Below are 17,875 nucleotides of genomic sequence, written 5' to 3'. Positions count from 1 at the left end.
TGTGTGTGTGTGTGTGTGTGTGTGTGTGTGTGTGTGTGTGTGTGTGTGTGTGTGTGTGTGTGTGTGTGTGTGATATCAGGGTGTGTTAGGGCATGTTTGAATGAGCGCGCTGCTGTGAGGATTGCTGGATCAAGGCTGGTGTCCCTGCCAGTACTCAAACTCATGCTCCAAAGATGACTTTTCCTAACTTTGGCACAAAATTATTTCAGCATTGACAGCACAAATCGGCTACAATGAGAGCTTAATATAATAATGCCAATTCCCTGATAACAGAAACTGATTAAGTCACTGCAAATTAACAATAGTCCTCTGGGTTGATTATCATTGACATCCACATTGAGCCATAGTGCCCCCAAAAGCCCCAGCTAAACATATGTGGCTGATGAGGAAGACCCAGCCAGTTCAGATTACCCTTCTTTCCTTAAGAATATCTTCTCAGGAAAGCTCTTCAAAGAAAACAATGTCTAAAAGGATTCATATATAAAAAACCGAATAACAAACAAAGGCAAAAATATAATGGTATATAGATATGTATGGACTTATTCATAAATTGAAACAAATAAGAAAAGTAAAACTGAAAACAATATTCAAAAGCAATAACCACAAAAACAAAGGTTAGCATACTCGATTTGGTTTTGCCCTGTACTCTTGTTGTCTTTTGAGAAATGTGCTTGTTGTAATCCATTGGAATCAACTGCTCAGTTCTGGTTTGGCCGTTCCCCTATTCAGTTACAAACAACAATAGTGGAAAAAAAACGGCGTTAAGCTTTCTCAAAGAGATTCTGTTCTTATTGTCACGTTAACTTCCCTCTCGTCCAGGAGTTCATATGGTTTACTGTCATCTCTCCTTTCCTTTATGTTCTGTAGTTCAGTTGTCATGGACCATGAGGCCTGAGTTAGAAGTGTCTATACACATAAGGCTCTGCTGTGCTCCGCTGAGGAGGACACAGTAATGTGCAGTAAGGAGAGACAGGGGGAGGGCCAGCATTTTGTTGAGGTGGAGAGTAGGTGAGGTCGTGTTGTATGTCTCTATGTATGTTTGTGTTTTAACCTGTATGTGCATGTGTATATGTATGAAATGCTTGGTTCACTGCGCCCTCCCAACAAGGCCTTTCCTCGCCCCATCGATGGCATCCAGAACCCCCCAGGGCTCCCCATCACTGTCCGAGCCCCTGTCTCGATCTTCATCGTCATCATTGTCTTCGTCTTCCTCCTCCGGCGATGGCTCGCTGCCGTTCTCTGTGGCCCAGCTGTCGTCCTCATCCTCGACCTCCTGCTTCACCTGGGCGGGCGGTGGAGGTGGTGGTGGCGGAGGAGGGGGGGGCGGGCTCTCTTTGCCCTCTGTTTGGTCTTCAAAAGCCTCTGGGTTCTCCAGCATCTCCCTGATCAGAGGAGGCATTGGCCCTGGGATCTCCATCTTCAGAGTGATGGCTCTCTCTGCACCTGAAACAAAGAGCATGGCGATGGTAGATAATAAGTATCTTGTCTTTAAAACAATGCTCCCCTGATACAAAGAGGATACAAAAGAAACACCAAAAGATTGAATGTGGTATGATTACGTTTGATTCCTTAAATCTTTCTAGGAATAACTCTTTAAACTTACCCTTGGTGCTGATGCCCCTGAGGTCGGTGATCTTCATCAGCATGCGGGGGAACATGTGGAGTTTGTTGGGGCGACGGCGCCGGGCGTAGATCTTCAGAGCTTCAAGTAGAGGCTCTTGCAGCTTATCTACTTTCTGCGGCTCCTCTAGATCCATACGGTCTAACCAAGAGGGCAACAAATATATATATTTATCAGAAAAGTACATTTTAGTAAAAAAAAATGTAATTCAACATTTTTACAAAATCACAAATCATGAATGTTGAAACACAGATTTACTAAAACCACTTCCTCTTTATTGATATTTCCACTGTGTATGTGAATGCTGCAGTACCTCCACAGATGAGGCAGATGGCGCTGAGGAGGCCGGTTTCTGTGTCGTCCATCTCCAGGGGTAGAAGCTGGCCAGCGAAGGCAAACACCAGGTCTGTGAGAGGTCCGAAGCCAGCGTTGTGCATCTGGGTCCGGTTCAGAGTCAGGCCATCTGAGAAGGTCATAGTGTCCTGTTCTGGGGTGTAGCGTGTGCAGATTCTCAACATCTGTGAGCAAAAAAAAAGGGAAAACAATGTAAGCATTTAGCAAAACATGACATAATGTTGATTTAAGGTTATCTACAAATATCTTCAGTAGATAAACACATGTACTTGAGTTATATAACTAATATAACACAGCACAGAATAAGGAGGCTTAGTTTTAAATTATGCACTACCCGTTTTCACCACCAGAGGCCAGTATTACCTCATGTGTCAAGTACGTTCATTTGTAAGAAGTGAAGAGGACAAAAGGGAAAAACAAAGACCATAGCTCCTCACCAATATTTCCAGGCAGGCCGACTTCAGTAGAGTGATCTGGTCAGCGATGGTGAGGGTGGTGAAACCCGGCAGACGTTTGGCGAATTCCACAATCTTGATGATGCATTTGGTGGAGAGCTCACTGAACTTGTCCCATAAACCCAGATCCAGCTGGACACGGGTGTCTGAGCTAGAGTTCTGAACACACACAGAACAGTTTGTTGGTACAAAGGTGGTGTGCAATCCTGTTTGCATCAAGGATGAGCGTGTCCGAGCCCCACAACACATTTACATTTTACATCAATCAAGGAGAAAAAAAGCCATTTACATGATACATCAATCATTCAGAGGCCACACAGATGGCTTAATGGGGAACTGAATTAGTTAAACCACCACTATGTTGGGAAAGCTACGGTAAATGTACGTCTTTGCATGCAATCTGGGAGACCTTAGTGACGGCATAGCATGAAGAATGTTGCCACATTGTGTGTGTGTGTGTGTGTGTGTGTGTGTGTGTGTGTGTGTGTGTGTGTGTGTGTGTGTGTGTGTGTGTGTGTGTGTGTGTGTGTGTGTGTGTGTGTGTGTGTGTGTGTGTGTGTGTGTGTGTGTGTGTAACTTACGGTGTGGTATTTGCCCAATTGGATAAGTGACGGGAAGGTTTCTTGGTGAGCTTTGCTGACTTTATTGACCAACTCCTCTAGCTCTCCGCTTAGCTCATAGCTCTCTGGAAGCACCAACTCCTCCTTCACATCCTTCTTCTTCTTGTTTCTGTCATTACGCACCGCTTTAAAAAAAGAAAAACAAGATGCTACACAGATCAGTTACAGAAAGTTCCTCTTCTCTATCTGTGATCACATGAAAAAACATCCACAGCACTCATGCTCTGTGTCTTTCATCACTGTCAAGGACATTGTGCCCGCTAGTGGAAACCAGGACACGGAAACAGCGGAGGTTTGCTCTTAACAGTATTAACATATTTCCTTTAGCATGGGACGGACACTAGCAATCTCTTTCTTATCACCCGTTCTCTTCCTTGTCCATCTCTCTATCCACTTGACCGGTGCACATGAGCCAGTCTTCCATTCGCTCCCTCCTCTCCCTCCTCCTCCCATACTTTCCTTCCTCTCAGGATATCCAGTAATAGCAGAGGCACAATGTGATCCCGGTCTTAACACACATCCCACACAAACATTACACCCACATAGATGTCCCATGGGCTCTGTGAAGGGCAAGAAACTGCCACTTACACACACAAGGTCAAAGTAAAGAGGTCACAAAGTGGGTGTTGGATTAAACCCACTGCATGAATCCTGGCGCCATTAGTTTTGTCTTAACCCCAAATCTTGTTTTGTGCTTGGTTGTCTCTATCAATGAAAGCAGTGTCTGTGCTGGCCGGAGGGGCGAGGTAATGTGGTGAAACATTATTTCGTAAAGTGATTAGTCATATGATTGGTACAGTGCCCAGCCTCGCCCGGATCACCACCCCTGGTAGGCTCATCATCTGCTCGCGTCTCTCTGCTGCATAGTTTCCCAGAGTCTCTGTCGCTGAACATTAATAAATCTATAAGTTCACCCTGTGTGACCCAGGGCACATGCATACTTTGGTGGTATGTTTGTAACTGTTTGCCAATGTCTCCAAGGCATTCTGGTATATTATACTATGTCTTTATCTATGTCTGAAATATTTGAAGGCTGCCTTGTGATTGTTTGTGTGAGTAAATATCCATGTTTTGGAAGTGGGTCACTCCAGTGTTGGAGGGCTCACCTTCCTTGGACATGCCGACCTCAAAGCACTTCTGCAGCCTGCAGTACTGGCAGCGGTTGCGAGTGACCTTGTTAATCTGACAGTTCTTGTCTCGGTGGCAGGTGTACACCATGTTCTTCTGGATACTGCGGCGAAAGAAACCCTGAAGTACCAGGAAGAGAGACACAAAAGGGGAGAGGGCAAAGAAAGCATGTTTTAGTCAAGTCATCAAATGTAGGATGTGACTTTTAGTTTGTCTTTCATAATCAATCTTCTTTCCTCTTTTTTTACAAGCTTGAATCAAGAAGAGAAAAAAGCATAACATTTGAACTCTTTGCGTTATTATGATTAGACCTGTTCACTTTATTGATTCCATGTTTCATACTACAATCTAACCCATGTTGTAGAAGTAGCTTGCCTATTAGGCTCCTTTATTCTCACCTTAATGAAAAGGCAGGTAACTAAAAGTTATTGAAACCCAGCATTTCCCCCCAAATATATGATATGAATTCAGACAACGCAGAGCTCAAAATGCTATGGCAGGTTCTTCTCACCTTGCAGCCCTCACAGGAGCTGACCCCGTAGTGGTACCCCGAGGACTTGTCCTGGCACACAAAGCAGGGCTTGTAGACACGAGGTGGGGGAGGTGGAGATGGAGAACTGGGTAACATCTCCTCTGAGCTGGTGCTCTGGGTCTCCACCGCTGTTGGAGAAGAAGAAAAAAGACAGCGGAGCACATGAGCACATGATTTGTCACAAATGATTGTCCTACGGCTAGTAAGAAATGTCAAATGTCAAAACATGTAGCAGATGCGGGTAATCGAGGCTTTTCAACTGTATTCAAACAGGACATGACAGCTGACAGCATTTGATTCTTCCATTTGAGTTGTGAGGCCAGCAGGAAATGGTGAGTATTGGTTGTGTTCAGTTTGCCTGGAGGTGGATTTAGATTTCTTTAGCTTTTCTCTCTGTGGGACAGAACTGATTACATACGCAGTGAATAGAGTATGAACAACTCACAACTGTTTCTGCTTGAAGGCAGCAATTACCAGGAGCAGCATTTAGGTAACTGTTTGGTTAGATTATTGTTTTGTGTGAACACAGACAAACAAAGGAGGTATGACTGCCTGACAGCAGAGACAAAACTGATTTTTACAGCAGCAGCTCCTGATTGACAGCTTGTCTGATAAGGCCGGGTTACAGAATGAGCTGCAGCCAAGAGTCCAAGCTGGCTCTTCCTCATTCCACAGACTGACGGCAGCTCATGATGACATCTTGCACGCACAGTAGACAAATGTCAAACACACATGCGTGCAAAGCCCTCCTTCTACCTATCAAACTGGAACTGTGATGTCAGCGCAAACTTGAGTCACATGCTTGCTATGGTACATTAAACTTCACTTTATTCCTAACAGGAACACAAACAGGCTCTTTTGGACATTTAAGTGTGCTGTATGGATTCCATACTTCCCCTGAGAAACATAAGCTGCAGCACACACATAGGACCAGACCCCTGGTCACACATGCTAGCCTGCAAAAGCTCACAGACACACATGTTGCTCGAGGGAAGTATGGAATCCATACGCTGCACACTTGAACATCCACTTACCCAACAGCACCTCTTTCAACTTTCACCCTTAGTTACCCTCAAACTTCAACCCCCAACTCTGCATCCCAGCACCCCCTGACACACAAACCCTATTTTTCTCTTGTTTCCTGGCCCTAAATTCCTCAGTGCAGCCCTGCCAGGTTTTAATAGAGGCCTATGCTCGTAAGGCGGCCTATAAAGGCGGTCTCATGGCTGGACTGGAGGCCCCAGCCCGGCTGGCCTACACTTTATTGGGACTCGGTCACCTTGGGCAGCTATTCACACCACCAGCTGTAGCTCCCAGCCCGTAAAAAAAAGCCAATCATAAAATAAAAAACAGGGAGGCTCTAAAATTCTAACTTTTACTACCCCCACCTCCCCCCAGCACCTTCAATGGAAAGCACAGAGGGCTAGCCTAAACTTAACCTACACCCCTCCTCCTCCCCTCTCTCACACCCAAGGCTGAGGCAAAAACCACCAGCTTGGCTTTTTACAAGAGAGGGGAGACTTCAAAAAGAAGAAGAAGAAAAAATAGGGGGCATAAAAAGAGGAATTTGATAAAAAAAACAGAGAAGGGGCAGAGGGGGAAAGGGGGGGGGGATACAGTTGCTCTTGAGGGCAAGTCTTGTTCAAGACCAAGATGACCATTACTGCCATTTCCTTCTACAACTGCTGCGACTGCCCAGCTACGGCATTTTTCATTTGTTGCCTGCTGCTCAAACATCTGTTTTTCATATGCATTTTTTATATTTAACTATTCAGAATCCACATTCAAATTCCTGCTTTGAAAGCCTAACTTTGCTGGAGGCAAAGATGTTTTCCATTAGTTTTTTAGGAGCGATCTCAAAGCCAAATGTGCAAATCAATCTGAAACCTGAAGTTTACACCCGCTGAATGTTTCTACAGCAGTTCTCATATCTTCCTGGCCAGAATGTAACAAAGCAGCAGGGTCAGTGAGAGAGCAGAAACCCTCTGAACGTGCCATGAACCTCTGTGTTTATGCAATAATAACAACGGCAAATGAGGCTCCAGAGCAAGCGCTGACAACCCCTTAGAAAAGGACAAACCATATGTGGCGTCAAGTAACGAACACTGACTGACACCGTCTAAATGGAGGAAGAAAGCTCGCCAAAGAGAGAATGGCCATCCCGAAGAAAACTCGGACAGCGGTGAGAGAGAAAATACATCAGGCTCCATCAACACGTTGAACCTGGTTCCTGCCAGAGAACATGACTCCTGTACCCGCCTCCCAGACCTCGCCTCTTTCAGCCCGCTCCATCCAAATCCCTCGCACCCCAGGGCGCCAGAGTGAGAGGGTCCATTCAGGCAGCCCCTTTCCCTCGTCTCCTCAACTCAGCTCATCACTGTTTAGAAAACAAAGCCCTGTGAAATGAGAGGCCCTCCTTATCAGTGCTCCGAGGCCTGGGGCACCATTTGCATGACAATCCGCCGGCCAAGGCCTGTGAGCCGATGACAGACAGATGAGAGGAGAGGAGTGGGATAGGTGGGTGGCTGCTGTTGTTGGGGGAGGAGAAAAGGAGAAGAGAGGCAACAAGGAGGGATAGTTGGGTTACCAGTAGCCACTGTTCGTTTCCTGTCCAGTATCAGTTTACTCCCTAATCCCCTTCTCTCAATGCTCTCTGTGCACAAGTGGCCCAGCTGCACTGACCAGGCCTAATCCCCCGGTCATATACACACGGATACTATTCAATGGCTACAAACTAGCAAACACACTCACATAACAATCTGCCCTCCCCTACATTACACTAAAGTGCTTCAGCGTGAGTGGGATGTGCAGTACATTATTCTCCACAACCTCATTAGATCTGAAATGTTACTGCACATGACAGAAATAGCTGTTTAGCTGAAGGTGACTTCAACTAGGTCAATTACATTTAATTCTAGGTCAGGTCAACTGGGCCAATTGACGTCCCTTTAGGTTCAACAGATACAGTACAATAGGAGAGAAAAAGAGCGAATAGGAAGAGATTATACAAATAAAACACTAAAGCTGCCTGTTGTTCACTCAACTGGAAAAGGGAGTGTTCCTAACGTATGTGAGTAAAGGCCGTGACTATGTGGCTCGTGTTTTGTGTTGCAACACACTCCTTTTAACTGAGCAGCATATGACATTCTGGCAGGGTAACAAGTATTCTTTCACAATAGGCCTGCAGAATTTGTCTACGTGACTCGAGTGTGATTGAATCTTCAGAAGGACACTGTTCTAGAAGTCTAGTCTTAACATGTGGCAGTGAATGCACAGGCTGTGTGAGGACAGAGTGTGTTCAATACAGTACGTAAGGCTGAGACACTTCTGTGTTCATGTTGGGTGTGTAACTCCAGCCAGTGCCGCTTGGCCACTCTCTGAAGCCTCGATTTGATTTGCAAATTCAGGACTGTTCATAGTAGTTTGTATATTGAGCCTTACTGTTCCCCATTAAAATATCTTCTTGTCTGCGTTTGTGTGCGTATTTTTTTTCCTGTTCATGTTAAACTGCAAGCAGGGGCATGTGGGGCCTTTGTCTGCGTCTCTACCTTCATTAAACAGCCTGTAAAGCTTGCGTGTTCTTGTCAAATGCACTGAGCAGTAAAAGAGTGTGTGAGACTTGGAGGCAGTGTGTGAGAGAGGGGCACACAGTAGGCCTCACTGTGAAAAGAGGGGTGGGCACTGGGCAGAAAGCAGGGGCAGAAGGGGAGCAGATTGAGAAAGGATGGTGAACAGTGGGCTGGAAGACTTGCTGGCACACTAGGAGGGGCCTTGGGGGGGTGCCTTTGGCCCTCTACCCCGTGGCAGAGGCTGCAGCACTACAGGGAGCTGACTGAGTGACCAGCAACACACCGAAAGCTTTCTGTGAAGAACTGGGTTTCATGAAAGAGGAAAAGAAAGTACCACACCCTTGACAGTAGTGCCAGCATGTTTCACTCTCCTTCTCTGTTTCTCTGCCCACGTCTTCCTCTGAGGCTTCTGCTACAAGGTCCCACACAACACGCTCGTTTCCTTCCTCTTGTCAGTACCAGTCTTTCCGGAGGATCTCCGTCACTGCTTTTGTGGCCACTTCTCGAAGTCCCTCGTTACTTCACCTTTCTTACGTGCTGTAATTCCCCACAGGACGAGTGATACTGCTGCTCTGTTCAAGCACTGTTGCACACAGTTGAGTCACCTGCTTTTAGGTGGGAGGTCTATCAAGTCCCCATTGTGCTGAGTTACACAAGCACTCACAATGTAACCTGCCTACTACGGAGAAAGAAATGGTTTATATGGCGGGGAAGTCGAAAGCTGGGAGGAGGGAGGAATGTGTGTGTGTGTGTGTGTGTGTGTGTGTGTGTGTGTGTGTGTGTGTGTGTGTGTGTGTGTGTGTGTTTACAAGGAGGGGGGATGCTTTCATTAAAAGGTGCTGAGCAGTAGCAACGCCTTTCAACAGCTGTCAGAAAGCTCATTACCTGGGCTCCTACAGACACACACACATTCACTCACACGCCTGTAAAGAGGCCCCGCTAAGCTGCCTTTAAAACAAGGTCTATGATAAAACTTGGCCGCCGACCAGGAGATTGCTCAGGTTTGAGCGGTGAAAACACAGGAGTAGTGAGAAACCAGACACACACACACACACACACACACACACACACACACACACACACACACACACACACACACACACACACACACACACACACACACCTCCAGGAATTGACACCTTTCTGTCAGAACCAGCAGAAAGCCATGAAACACAGAGAGAGATGGACACATGTGAACGCACATGATGCAAACATATGATCCCAGACCTGAGGGATATGTTGAGTAAAACATTTTGGCATGTGTTCATAGATGCCACGAGTTCTAATGAAGGAAACTATGAACTTTTGAGGGTGACACAACGTGACATGTCGCACAGACTCTTGCCAACACACACTTCGCACTTCTTCATCTGTAGTTCCCCCCCGGAGAAAGCGTACAAACAGAGCAGAGCAGGAAAGGCAGCAGGTGGGATAAGCCTGTATCCTCAGGGCACATTTTAAAAAGTGGAATTACCCTTGCAGTCTGGTGGCATTCTCAAAACACCCTTTCTTCTTTACAGCACCTCATAAAGGGCCTTTTGATATTTTCTTGATGGAGTCGGCCAAGCTAACATTTGGCAGCAAGCACCCCCCTTTTCCTGCACCACACAACCCTGTCAAGACACACACAAGTTGGCTTCAAACACACAAACTTGCCCACCACGCTGCCTGTCCCCCATGAACCCGACAAAAAAAAGGTTTCCTTCAAATGTCCTTGGAAGAAACCTGAGGAAGGAGGTTTTAAACAGAAAGGGGAAGTTAAAGGAAACATACTTTCAATGAAGAGATTTTAAATGGTGGCCCTTTTATGGCTAGTGCCAAATCTGACAGTCAAGTGCAGATCTGTGGAATAAATGTGCCCCCTCATCCCTGTGGTGAGCTCCAGCTGACTCTTCATCTGCCCACCAGAAGACAGAGAGAAACACAGCTCTCCTCCGCTGACTGCAGAATGAACCCAAAACCTGGCAATCTGGCGAGGGCCTGGGCCATTGATCATGTCAGGAAGACAGAACAACTCACGGGCAGGCGAGGAATCAGACAGAGAGTGGAGGCAGGCAGACAGCCGAGGTGAGGAGAGAAGAGTCATCGAGGCAAACCCTGAGTCCTTTGATCCTCAGGTTGTTTCTCCTCCTCCCACACTTCCTCTCACCATCTGTAGCCCTAGCTCTCACCTGTCTCTGGCAAGGCCACTAGCGCTCGTTCAATTGCTATTGCTTCCTCCCCACAACAATAGAAACCTACAAAAGTAGAAGTAGCCCAGCCCCAGCTGGAGCCTTACTCTGTCAGAGGAAGTGAGGGGAAAGGAGGATAACGTAAACAACAACAGTAGTATTCACTCCAGCTCATTGGGGAAGCACCGCAGACCAGAGCGTAAAAAAGCAAACCTCTTATTGGAAGGAACAAGCACACCCACAAGTAGTAGCACACAGTTAATTCCCACTCAATATGTAAACGCACAAGCATCTGCACACACTACACTACGTGTTTCCCTTTGCTGTATTCCTTGGCCTAGCCGTCTGTCTAACGTTACAATGCAACTATTTTGAATTTACAGCAACAATTTTCCTTTATATTTTGACTTCAAAGGCAGCACTGTGAGAGACAGAGCAGGATGGCTCAACAAAGAAAATGAGTGTGGCTTCCTGAGAACTGAAAGATATCATTGCGAAAGGATGTGGTGATATGTATAACACTGCAACACTGGCACACTCCCTTCAACAGGTACAAATTCCCCTAAACTGGCACAAACTCACAGTCATACCAGCGCTGAGAAACTTCTGCTTTTAGTGTTTCATAGAGCAATGATGCATATCAGAGTTTTTCACTTTTGCCTGGCAACCGACAACTAACAGGTTGCCCAACTCTGCTTCTAGGAGGCTGGGTACTGACAATAAATGTAGATTAGGGGCCTAGAATGATTCATTTGCTTCTCTGTCGGTCTCGTGATGTGGTGGAAGTTCCATTTATATATATTTATATATACTAAGCAATGTGTCATATTGACTTCATATTTTTACATTTATACTATAACCTCTTAGAGGATACAAATCACTTAGAGAGTAAGCAATGCCCATTCAGCCCAAAGCAGAAGTGCACCCTGAACTCATTCAGCATTCCAAAACAAGGCATAAATCATCCCTAGCGGCCCCCAACTCCTCAGCCGGATTGCTTCCTGTCTTAACTGGCTGTCTGGCTTGCTGGCTGGTTCTCTCTCAGTTTTTTCTGGCAAATGTGAGGTGCTCCAACAGTGGGGAAGGAGCTGATAAATCCAAGCCTACTGACAGGAGGACTACAGCTGACTCTCATTCAATCACAGGACATGCTACGGTAAAGACAGGGACATACTATCTGCTAATGAGAAAAGAGCTTTGGTTTCATGCATACTGTGTGTGTCGCGTGTAAGGGAGAAAAAGTGGGTGTTTACACACACTTCAGTAACCTGGTGATTGTGAGTTTTCTGAAGTAACCTGATTTACTTTCGTTTACAAAAAAATGATTTAATTTCCTTCATTTCTAGTGAAGGGAAAACTGATTTCATAGCCATGTTCACATAGGTTTGTAACAGGGTGCCCACAGCAAAGGGTCAGCATCAGGAAAGTATCGCTGTGATTGCAAAGCTATGGAATAAAAGAAAGGTAATTACTGCAGCTGTTTATTCCTTTATCCGACATACATACAACATCTGGCTGAAAACAGAAAGCAGTATAAAGAAGTCAGTTTCCAAAGGTGCACAGTAAAATGAGAAAGTGTGGTCCGAGTCTTGGTTCAAAAATATGGCCATAGGTTAGATTGAAATCTGATAACTGACCAGCTGTATGTAAGGTTTTCAAGATGTGAACAACTTCTCCTGTTTCCTGTCTTAACCTGATTTTCCAATAACCTGGTTTTATGTGCGCGTGTAAACATGCTCAGTGAGTAAACACAGCGACACACACAAGCACAGACACACGTGCACACAGGGGCCTCTGTGAAGTTCTTCATGGACATTTATGTTTTCCCTTTTAAAACTGTCTAACATTGCACCTGTTCCCTTTCAGTGATCACAAAATATACACACCAACAAATGGATTAACAGAAGTATATACAAATGAACTGATGCACATATTTCAGGAAGAGTGGACATGGCAGTTGCACACATGCACATTGGCAGAATTTGACTAATGTCCAAGTGAAAACAACACCAGCGGGAGTCCGCCCCCCTCCCCCTCCCTCGGACAACTTCTCTTCCATCACTCTCCACCCCTGAGCCCAGATAATAGCTGCACTTCACCAGCCGCCCACCACTCCCTGCCAAACACTGTCGGCTGCGTAAACAGAGCCCATTCACACATACACACAGGGAGGACAGTCGGGCTCGTCTGGGTTTCTAGTCCCGGCTTGCCTGTCCGAGCCCTCCGCTTCTCATAACAGTCAGCCCCTAGCAACCCTCGAGCCAAGCCGTCAGTCAATAACATGGTGGTACCAGAACTGCTATCTTCACACTCAACTCACACATGGCCCTGAGCTGACATACACACACTCCTATATATACGATACACAAACACACATGGGCAATCGTACATTGCGTGCTCACCAGTGGAATAAACTCTCACAGGTGCATGCACGAGTACAACACGCACACACAAACGCCAAGGTGCGCACACATAAATACACTACCTGCCAAAAGCCCACGCCTTTGCATAAGGGAAAATGTGCTGAACTGTTCTCAGTAAACAATTACAATAGTAGCAGTCAGACATGGGTGTTAGGGCGGGCAGCCACAATACCCCTGTCACCAGAGAACTATTGTGAAAGGACTTACGAAATTCCATTTTTATACACTGCTTATGAAACAAATGGTTCATCTTGTTATGCGTAAGCACTCTTGTGAAATACCTACAACAAATCTCAAAAATCGACAGAAAGTCTGAGGTGACAGATTCAGCCGCCACATGGTGTTAGGTGAGTTTTATTTACAGTGGTGTGACTGACGCTGCTGAGGGGCTATAAACTGCTATTAGAGCAGAGCTGGATTCCAACACAGGCCTGTGGAATCTAGCCTGGCACATTGTCTGTCTCTGGATTTGACACAGCAGTCTGGGTGCCCAACGCCAGCCAAACAGGCACGCAAACACTACATACATTGACATATAGGAATTCACATACAGACTCCACACTCGCAAGCGCAGGTTGACATGCTCATATTTATGTACAAGCAAAACCACGCATGAAAAGGGGGCTTGTGGAAATAACTTTAAGCAACTGCAGGGATTCAAATTGTTTATTTATAGGCGGCACTGCCTATTAATGGGCTTGGCTCTAACTGCAGAGCTGAGACAGATCTGTTAGCAGGGAGGTGTGATACTGCAGCACAACTCGTCCCTGTAGTGAAAATGGCTCCATGCAATGAAAATGTTTTCCAAGGTATAATGTAATATAATAAGGTAAATATCTTACAACTATTATATGGTTAGAATTAACTTCATTTTCATTTCATTTTCAGTCATATTCAGAATTCAAGTATGAATAACTACACCTGTCCTCATTGCCAATTTGTATTATCAGTAGTAAATATTATACCTAATTGTTATATTCCTGTAAAGAAGATGCTGCCTGAGTTACTGCAAACTAAATTATTAAGATATAAAGTATACACAGACACAAACAAACACACGTTTTATTCTCTACAGATGTGCATTGTTTTGTAATTTATTTTATGTATGTAACCTGATTTTATCTGGGTAAATAAATGTAAATAAAATAAATGACAAGATTCATACATATCAGCTTTCACATACACATGTATGCATACACATTCCTAGAGAGTACAGTTTGGAATAAGAGAACAGAAAAGGTTATTCTCATATTTTCAAACAGCTCATTTAGTTGCATTGGCATAATTGTTTTCAGAGACAAGTGAAGGCCCTTCCCTCAGTCGTATCAATTACGACTCACTGACCTTGGACCAGCTGACTACTTAAGCCTTTTAACTTCAGCACATTCATTTGACATTATCTTGAAAGGATCAACAAGGTTTATGTATATATAACAGCACTGACAAGTCCTCATTAGAACTGCAACCGTGGTGCTATAAGTCTCCTTCATATTTACACACACACACACACACACACACACACACACACACACACACACACACACACACACACACACTACATAAGATACCACTATCTATTCCCAGTCCTGCCCCCTCAGGCATTCTAATCTTTTAATTGAATCTTTTGTAATTATAATGAAATAACTGCGGACTTCCATCAGAGAGAAAATGATCGGGGGCCAGAATGTGCCAGCGGTCACAGGAAGCTCTTACTTCTCTGCCTTTGCTGCCGAGATATACTCCCATTTTCAATTAGCCCCTCAATTCACATTTGAACAGCACATTAAGGGAAAACAAAGAGGCGTGCGTGTGTGTGTGTGTGTGTGTGTGTGTGTGTGTGTGTGTGTGTGTGTGTGTGTGTGTGTGTGTGTGTGTGTGTGTGTGTGTGTGTGTGTGTGTGTGTGTGTGTGTGTGTGTGTGTGTGTGTGTGTGTGGGTGATTGCCAAGTGATTGATCTCTCTAGCAATCTCTCAGTATGATGTAACCCTCTTGTATGTATCACTTGCAACATCACAATTAATATCCAAACAGTGATCAAAGAGATTGAAAATAAGAGTGTATTTTGGTGAGAAAAACACACTTCTCCTTCTTCTGACCCTGGAGAACTGCTAAGCGTAATTGCCTCATTCTTCTACGTAAATGAACATTGACAGAGGGGGGATCGGTCTGCATAGGCTCTCTGAAATGGCTTCCCTGGCAGTTGACTAATTCAGTTCTCATTGACGTATGACTAAATCAGTGTCCATTATCCTTACGCGCAGGGCAGCTCAGATGTAGTACCAGCTCCGTGGTATAAGGCACTTAAGGGCATTACACAAGCAAAGCTGGTTGAAAGGGTCTCCTTTTCAGCAAGCTGACAAGGCCGCCACACATGGTGTAGATCTGACATTGGCCAGGCCGTAGCCTCTCACTAACCTCTGACATTGAGGTCTCCCACTGGTGAACAAAAAAACAGGAAAACTGACCACACACTTTCAAGTCCTCTGACTGTCCCGGGCTAATGGCCAACAACAGTGACACTTATCACCACAGGAGATTTACTGCCATGACAATAGGATGTACTCATTTGGTGGAAGATTTAGGGACACACACATTTTCCACACATCTCTTAAGAAATAGTGTCTGTTTTGATTTATTTTACAAACATTCATGCTTTCACGGAATTCCCCTCCAACACACATTTTCCCACACTATTGAACTATTGTTTCAGACATTAAAAGGCGTAGCTTGACCACAGTAATTCATTGTTGAGTATCATGCCAGAGCCAGGTGACTATTTATTAACCCTGTGGTTATTTTGGTGTGCAGAGTGCATGCTTGTGTTAGCGCGTCTTTAGAAGCGAGACAGGTCCCTCTGTTGTGCAGCTGGGGCGGCTTAATGAGATATCAGACTCAAACATCAATTCATCAGCCTCATTGATGAGGACAATGAGGGGCAACTGCTTCTGCAAAGAGAGGCATTATGGCTCCTCATGTGGGGATAGGGCTGCCTTGTTTACAAAGGTTATTGCGCACAGAGGGCTAGAAACAGTACACCACACCAACCTCCACTTTGCTCTGCTCTGTTAGTCTCAGCTCCCATACCCTCGGGGCAGCTTCTCTGGACTTTTTTTTAGCTCTTTGATTTTCTGAAACAAAGAGCCAATGGAAAATGTTTTTCTGGAATCTGGAGGCCTAATTTTCAAAATGTGTGTGAATGGGCTAAAAGGAGAGGCCATAGAAGTGTGATTGATTAAATAAACAAATCTCATCTTGTTATCATCAGGGCTTCCCTAGCTAACAGAGCAGGCCGAGCAGGCTGGAGTCCCCCCTGGCCTCGGCCTCCAATGACAGGGCATCTGTCTTCATTAAAGCTCAGCCAGTGTGCATGACAGCCACTGAAACGCTGGTGTCTTCACGATTAATGAAGACAGATGACTCCCCCCAAGAGGCAGCGAAAAGGAACAAAAAGCAGGATGACGAATAAACAGGAAAATACCAAACAAAGAATTCAGAACAAAATTCTTTCCAAAAACAACAACACAGTCGTGCTGTTATTCCCACTGCTCTATCTCTTCTTGTGTTCTTGATTGTTTTTCCACTGTCATCTCTGGCTTGACTCTCTCCACACTTCTCCCACCATACCATGCATACACACCCCCACTCCTTTTCTACTCTCACACGCTCTCTCACAACGGTTGCGGCCCCCTGTAAGTGTATGGAAATGGACCCCAGTTTTGTCTGTCCGGAGACAGGCCTGTTGTTAGATTCAGAGACTTGTCTAAAGTCAGAGGCGGAAGCAGAGCCAGGGAAAATGAGAGTCTGACAGAGAAAGCTGGAGAAGGAAAAGCTTGCTAGAATATCCCTCTGCTTATTTAGACTACATTTCTAATTTATTCATTTATACTTTAAATAATTCATCTACTTATTAATTCATGGCTCCAGAGGAATATCATTATCCATCTTGTATCCAGAAGCATAAACAATTCTCTGGCCTATGAGGACTGCGGCAGGCTGAACAAAACTTTCAACAGGAAATATTTGCCGATAACTTTTTGTGAGAAATGAATAGGAAACCAAACTTTGAAGTGTCAAAGATGAAAAGATGAGCCAAACCTGTTAGTGTATTCAAAACGTCAGTGTTTTCTCTTCCTGTCACACACACATAACTCTTTTACTCTTTCATCTGGGTACACTCATAGTTTTGTTTTTAGTATACAGCACCTGGCAAGGTCAAACCTCAGGTGGCTTCACATTGTCATTGAAACTTGACTCCATATGCTTAAACCCAGAAGTCAAACATGGACACACACACACACACACACACACACACACACACACACACACACACACACACATACATACAAGTACACAAACACACACACACACACAGTGCATATCATATCATAGCAGAGTTTCTTTCAGATGGCTGAGCAGCTCAAACTGGCTTTGGGCTGTGTGTGTGTGTGTGTGTGTGTGTGTGTGTGTGTGTGTGTGTGTGTGTGTGTGTGTGTGTGTGTGTGTGTGTGTGTGTGTGTGTGTGTGTGTGTGTGTGTGTGTGTGTGTGTTGCGGGGGGGGCTTGAGGAGGAGAGGAGACTGTCTGTCCCAGTCTTTTCCTGTGCTGCTCTGTAGCCCCTGACAGCAGCCCCCTTGGTTGAGCCCTGAGGGGTAAGCAAGCCAGCAATAAGGCAGAGAGAGGAAGAGTGCGTGTGTGTGTGTGTGTGTGTGTGTGTGTGTGTGTGTGTGTGTGTGTGTGTGTGTGTGTGTGTGTGTGTGTGTGTGTGAGAGAGAAAGAGAGAGGGAAAGACAGAGAAAGAAAGACGTGACGGTGTCATACAAGAAATCCAAACAGGATGCCACTTACACTGAACACTGGCACTGCCCGTCCAGGCGAAGGGGTCCAGCCCGGCAAAGAAGGGGCTTGCCTTCCGCAGCATGCATGCACCGCGGCTGGTGACATCATAGAGCTGACGGGGGCCCATTCCCAGAGCCTCCATACAGTCAAACATGGCACCCCCCCCC

The 17,875-nt window shown here is 45.4% G+C and overlaps 1 protein-coding gene across 4 annotated transcripts in view; it reads right to left on the bottom strand.

Moving 5' to 3' along the window:
• Positions 1 to 17,875, bottom strand: part of rarga (retinoic acid receptor gamma a) — a 35,102-nt gene continuing 17,227 nt past the window's right edge. The window contains exons 2-9 of one of the 4 annotated variants that reach the window (XM_010784465.1): positions 17,718 to 17,875; positions 4,690 to 4,838; positions 4,157 to 4,298; positions 3,012 to 3,199; positions 2,413 to 2,589; positions 1,935 to 2,139; positions 1,604 to 1,762; positions 1 to 1,443 (exon numbers count right to left, since the gene is read on the bottom strand). The exon at positions 17,718 to 17,875 is cut by the window's right edge and continues 1 nt beyond it. In XM_010784465.1, coding sequence (XP_010782767.1) covers positions 1,088 to 1,443; positions 1,604 to 1,762; positions 1,935 to 2,139; positions 2,413 to 2,589; positions 3,012 to 3,199; positions 4,157 to 4,298; positions 4,690 to 4,838; positions 17,718 to 17,862 — 1,521 coding nt within the window. In that variant the 5' untranslated portion in view covers positions 17,863 to 17,875 and the 3' untranslated portion in view covers positions 1 to 1,087. The remainder of the gene's footprint in view (positions 1,444 to 1,603; positions 1,763 to 1,934; positions 2,140 to 2,412; positions 2,590 to 3,011; positions 3,200 to 4,156; positions 4,299 to 4,689; positions 4,839 to 17,717) is intronic. The other 3 variants (XM_010784466.1, XM_010784463.1, XM_010784464.1) reach the window with 3 other exon arrangements.

Source organism: Notothenia coriiceps, unplaced genomic scaffold, assembly GCF_000735185.1.
Source record: "Notothenia coriiceps isolate Sejong01 unplaced genomic scaffold, NC01 NC01_scaffold00026421, whole genome shotgun sequence".
NCBI lineage: Eukaryota > Metazoa > Chordata > Actinopteri > Perciformes > Nototheniidae > Notothenia > Notothenia coriiceps.
This window is presented reverse-complemented; position numbering and strand designations above follow the sequence as displayed.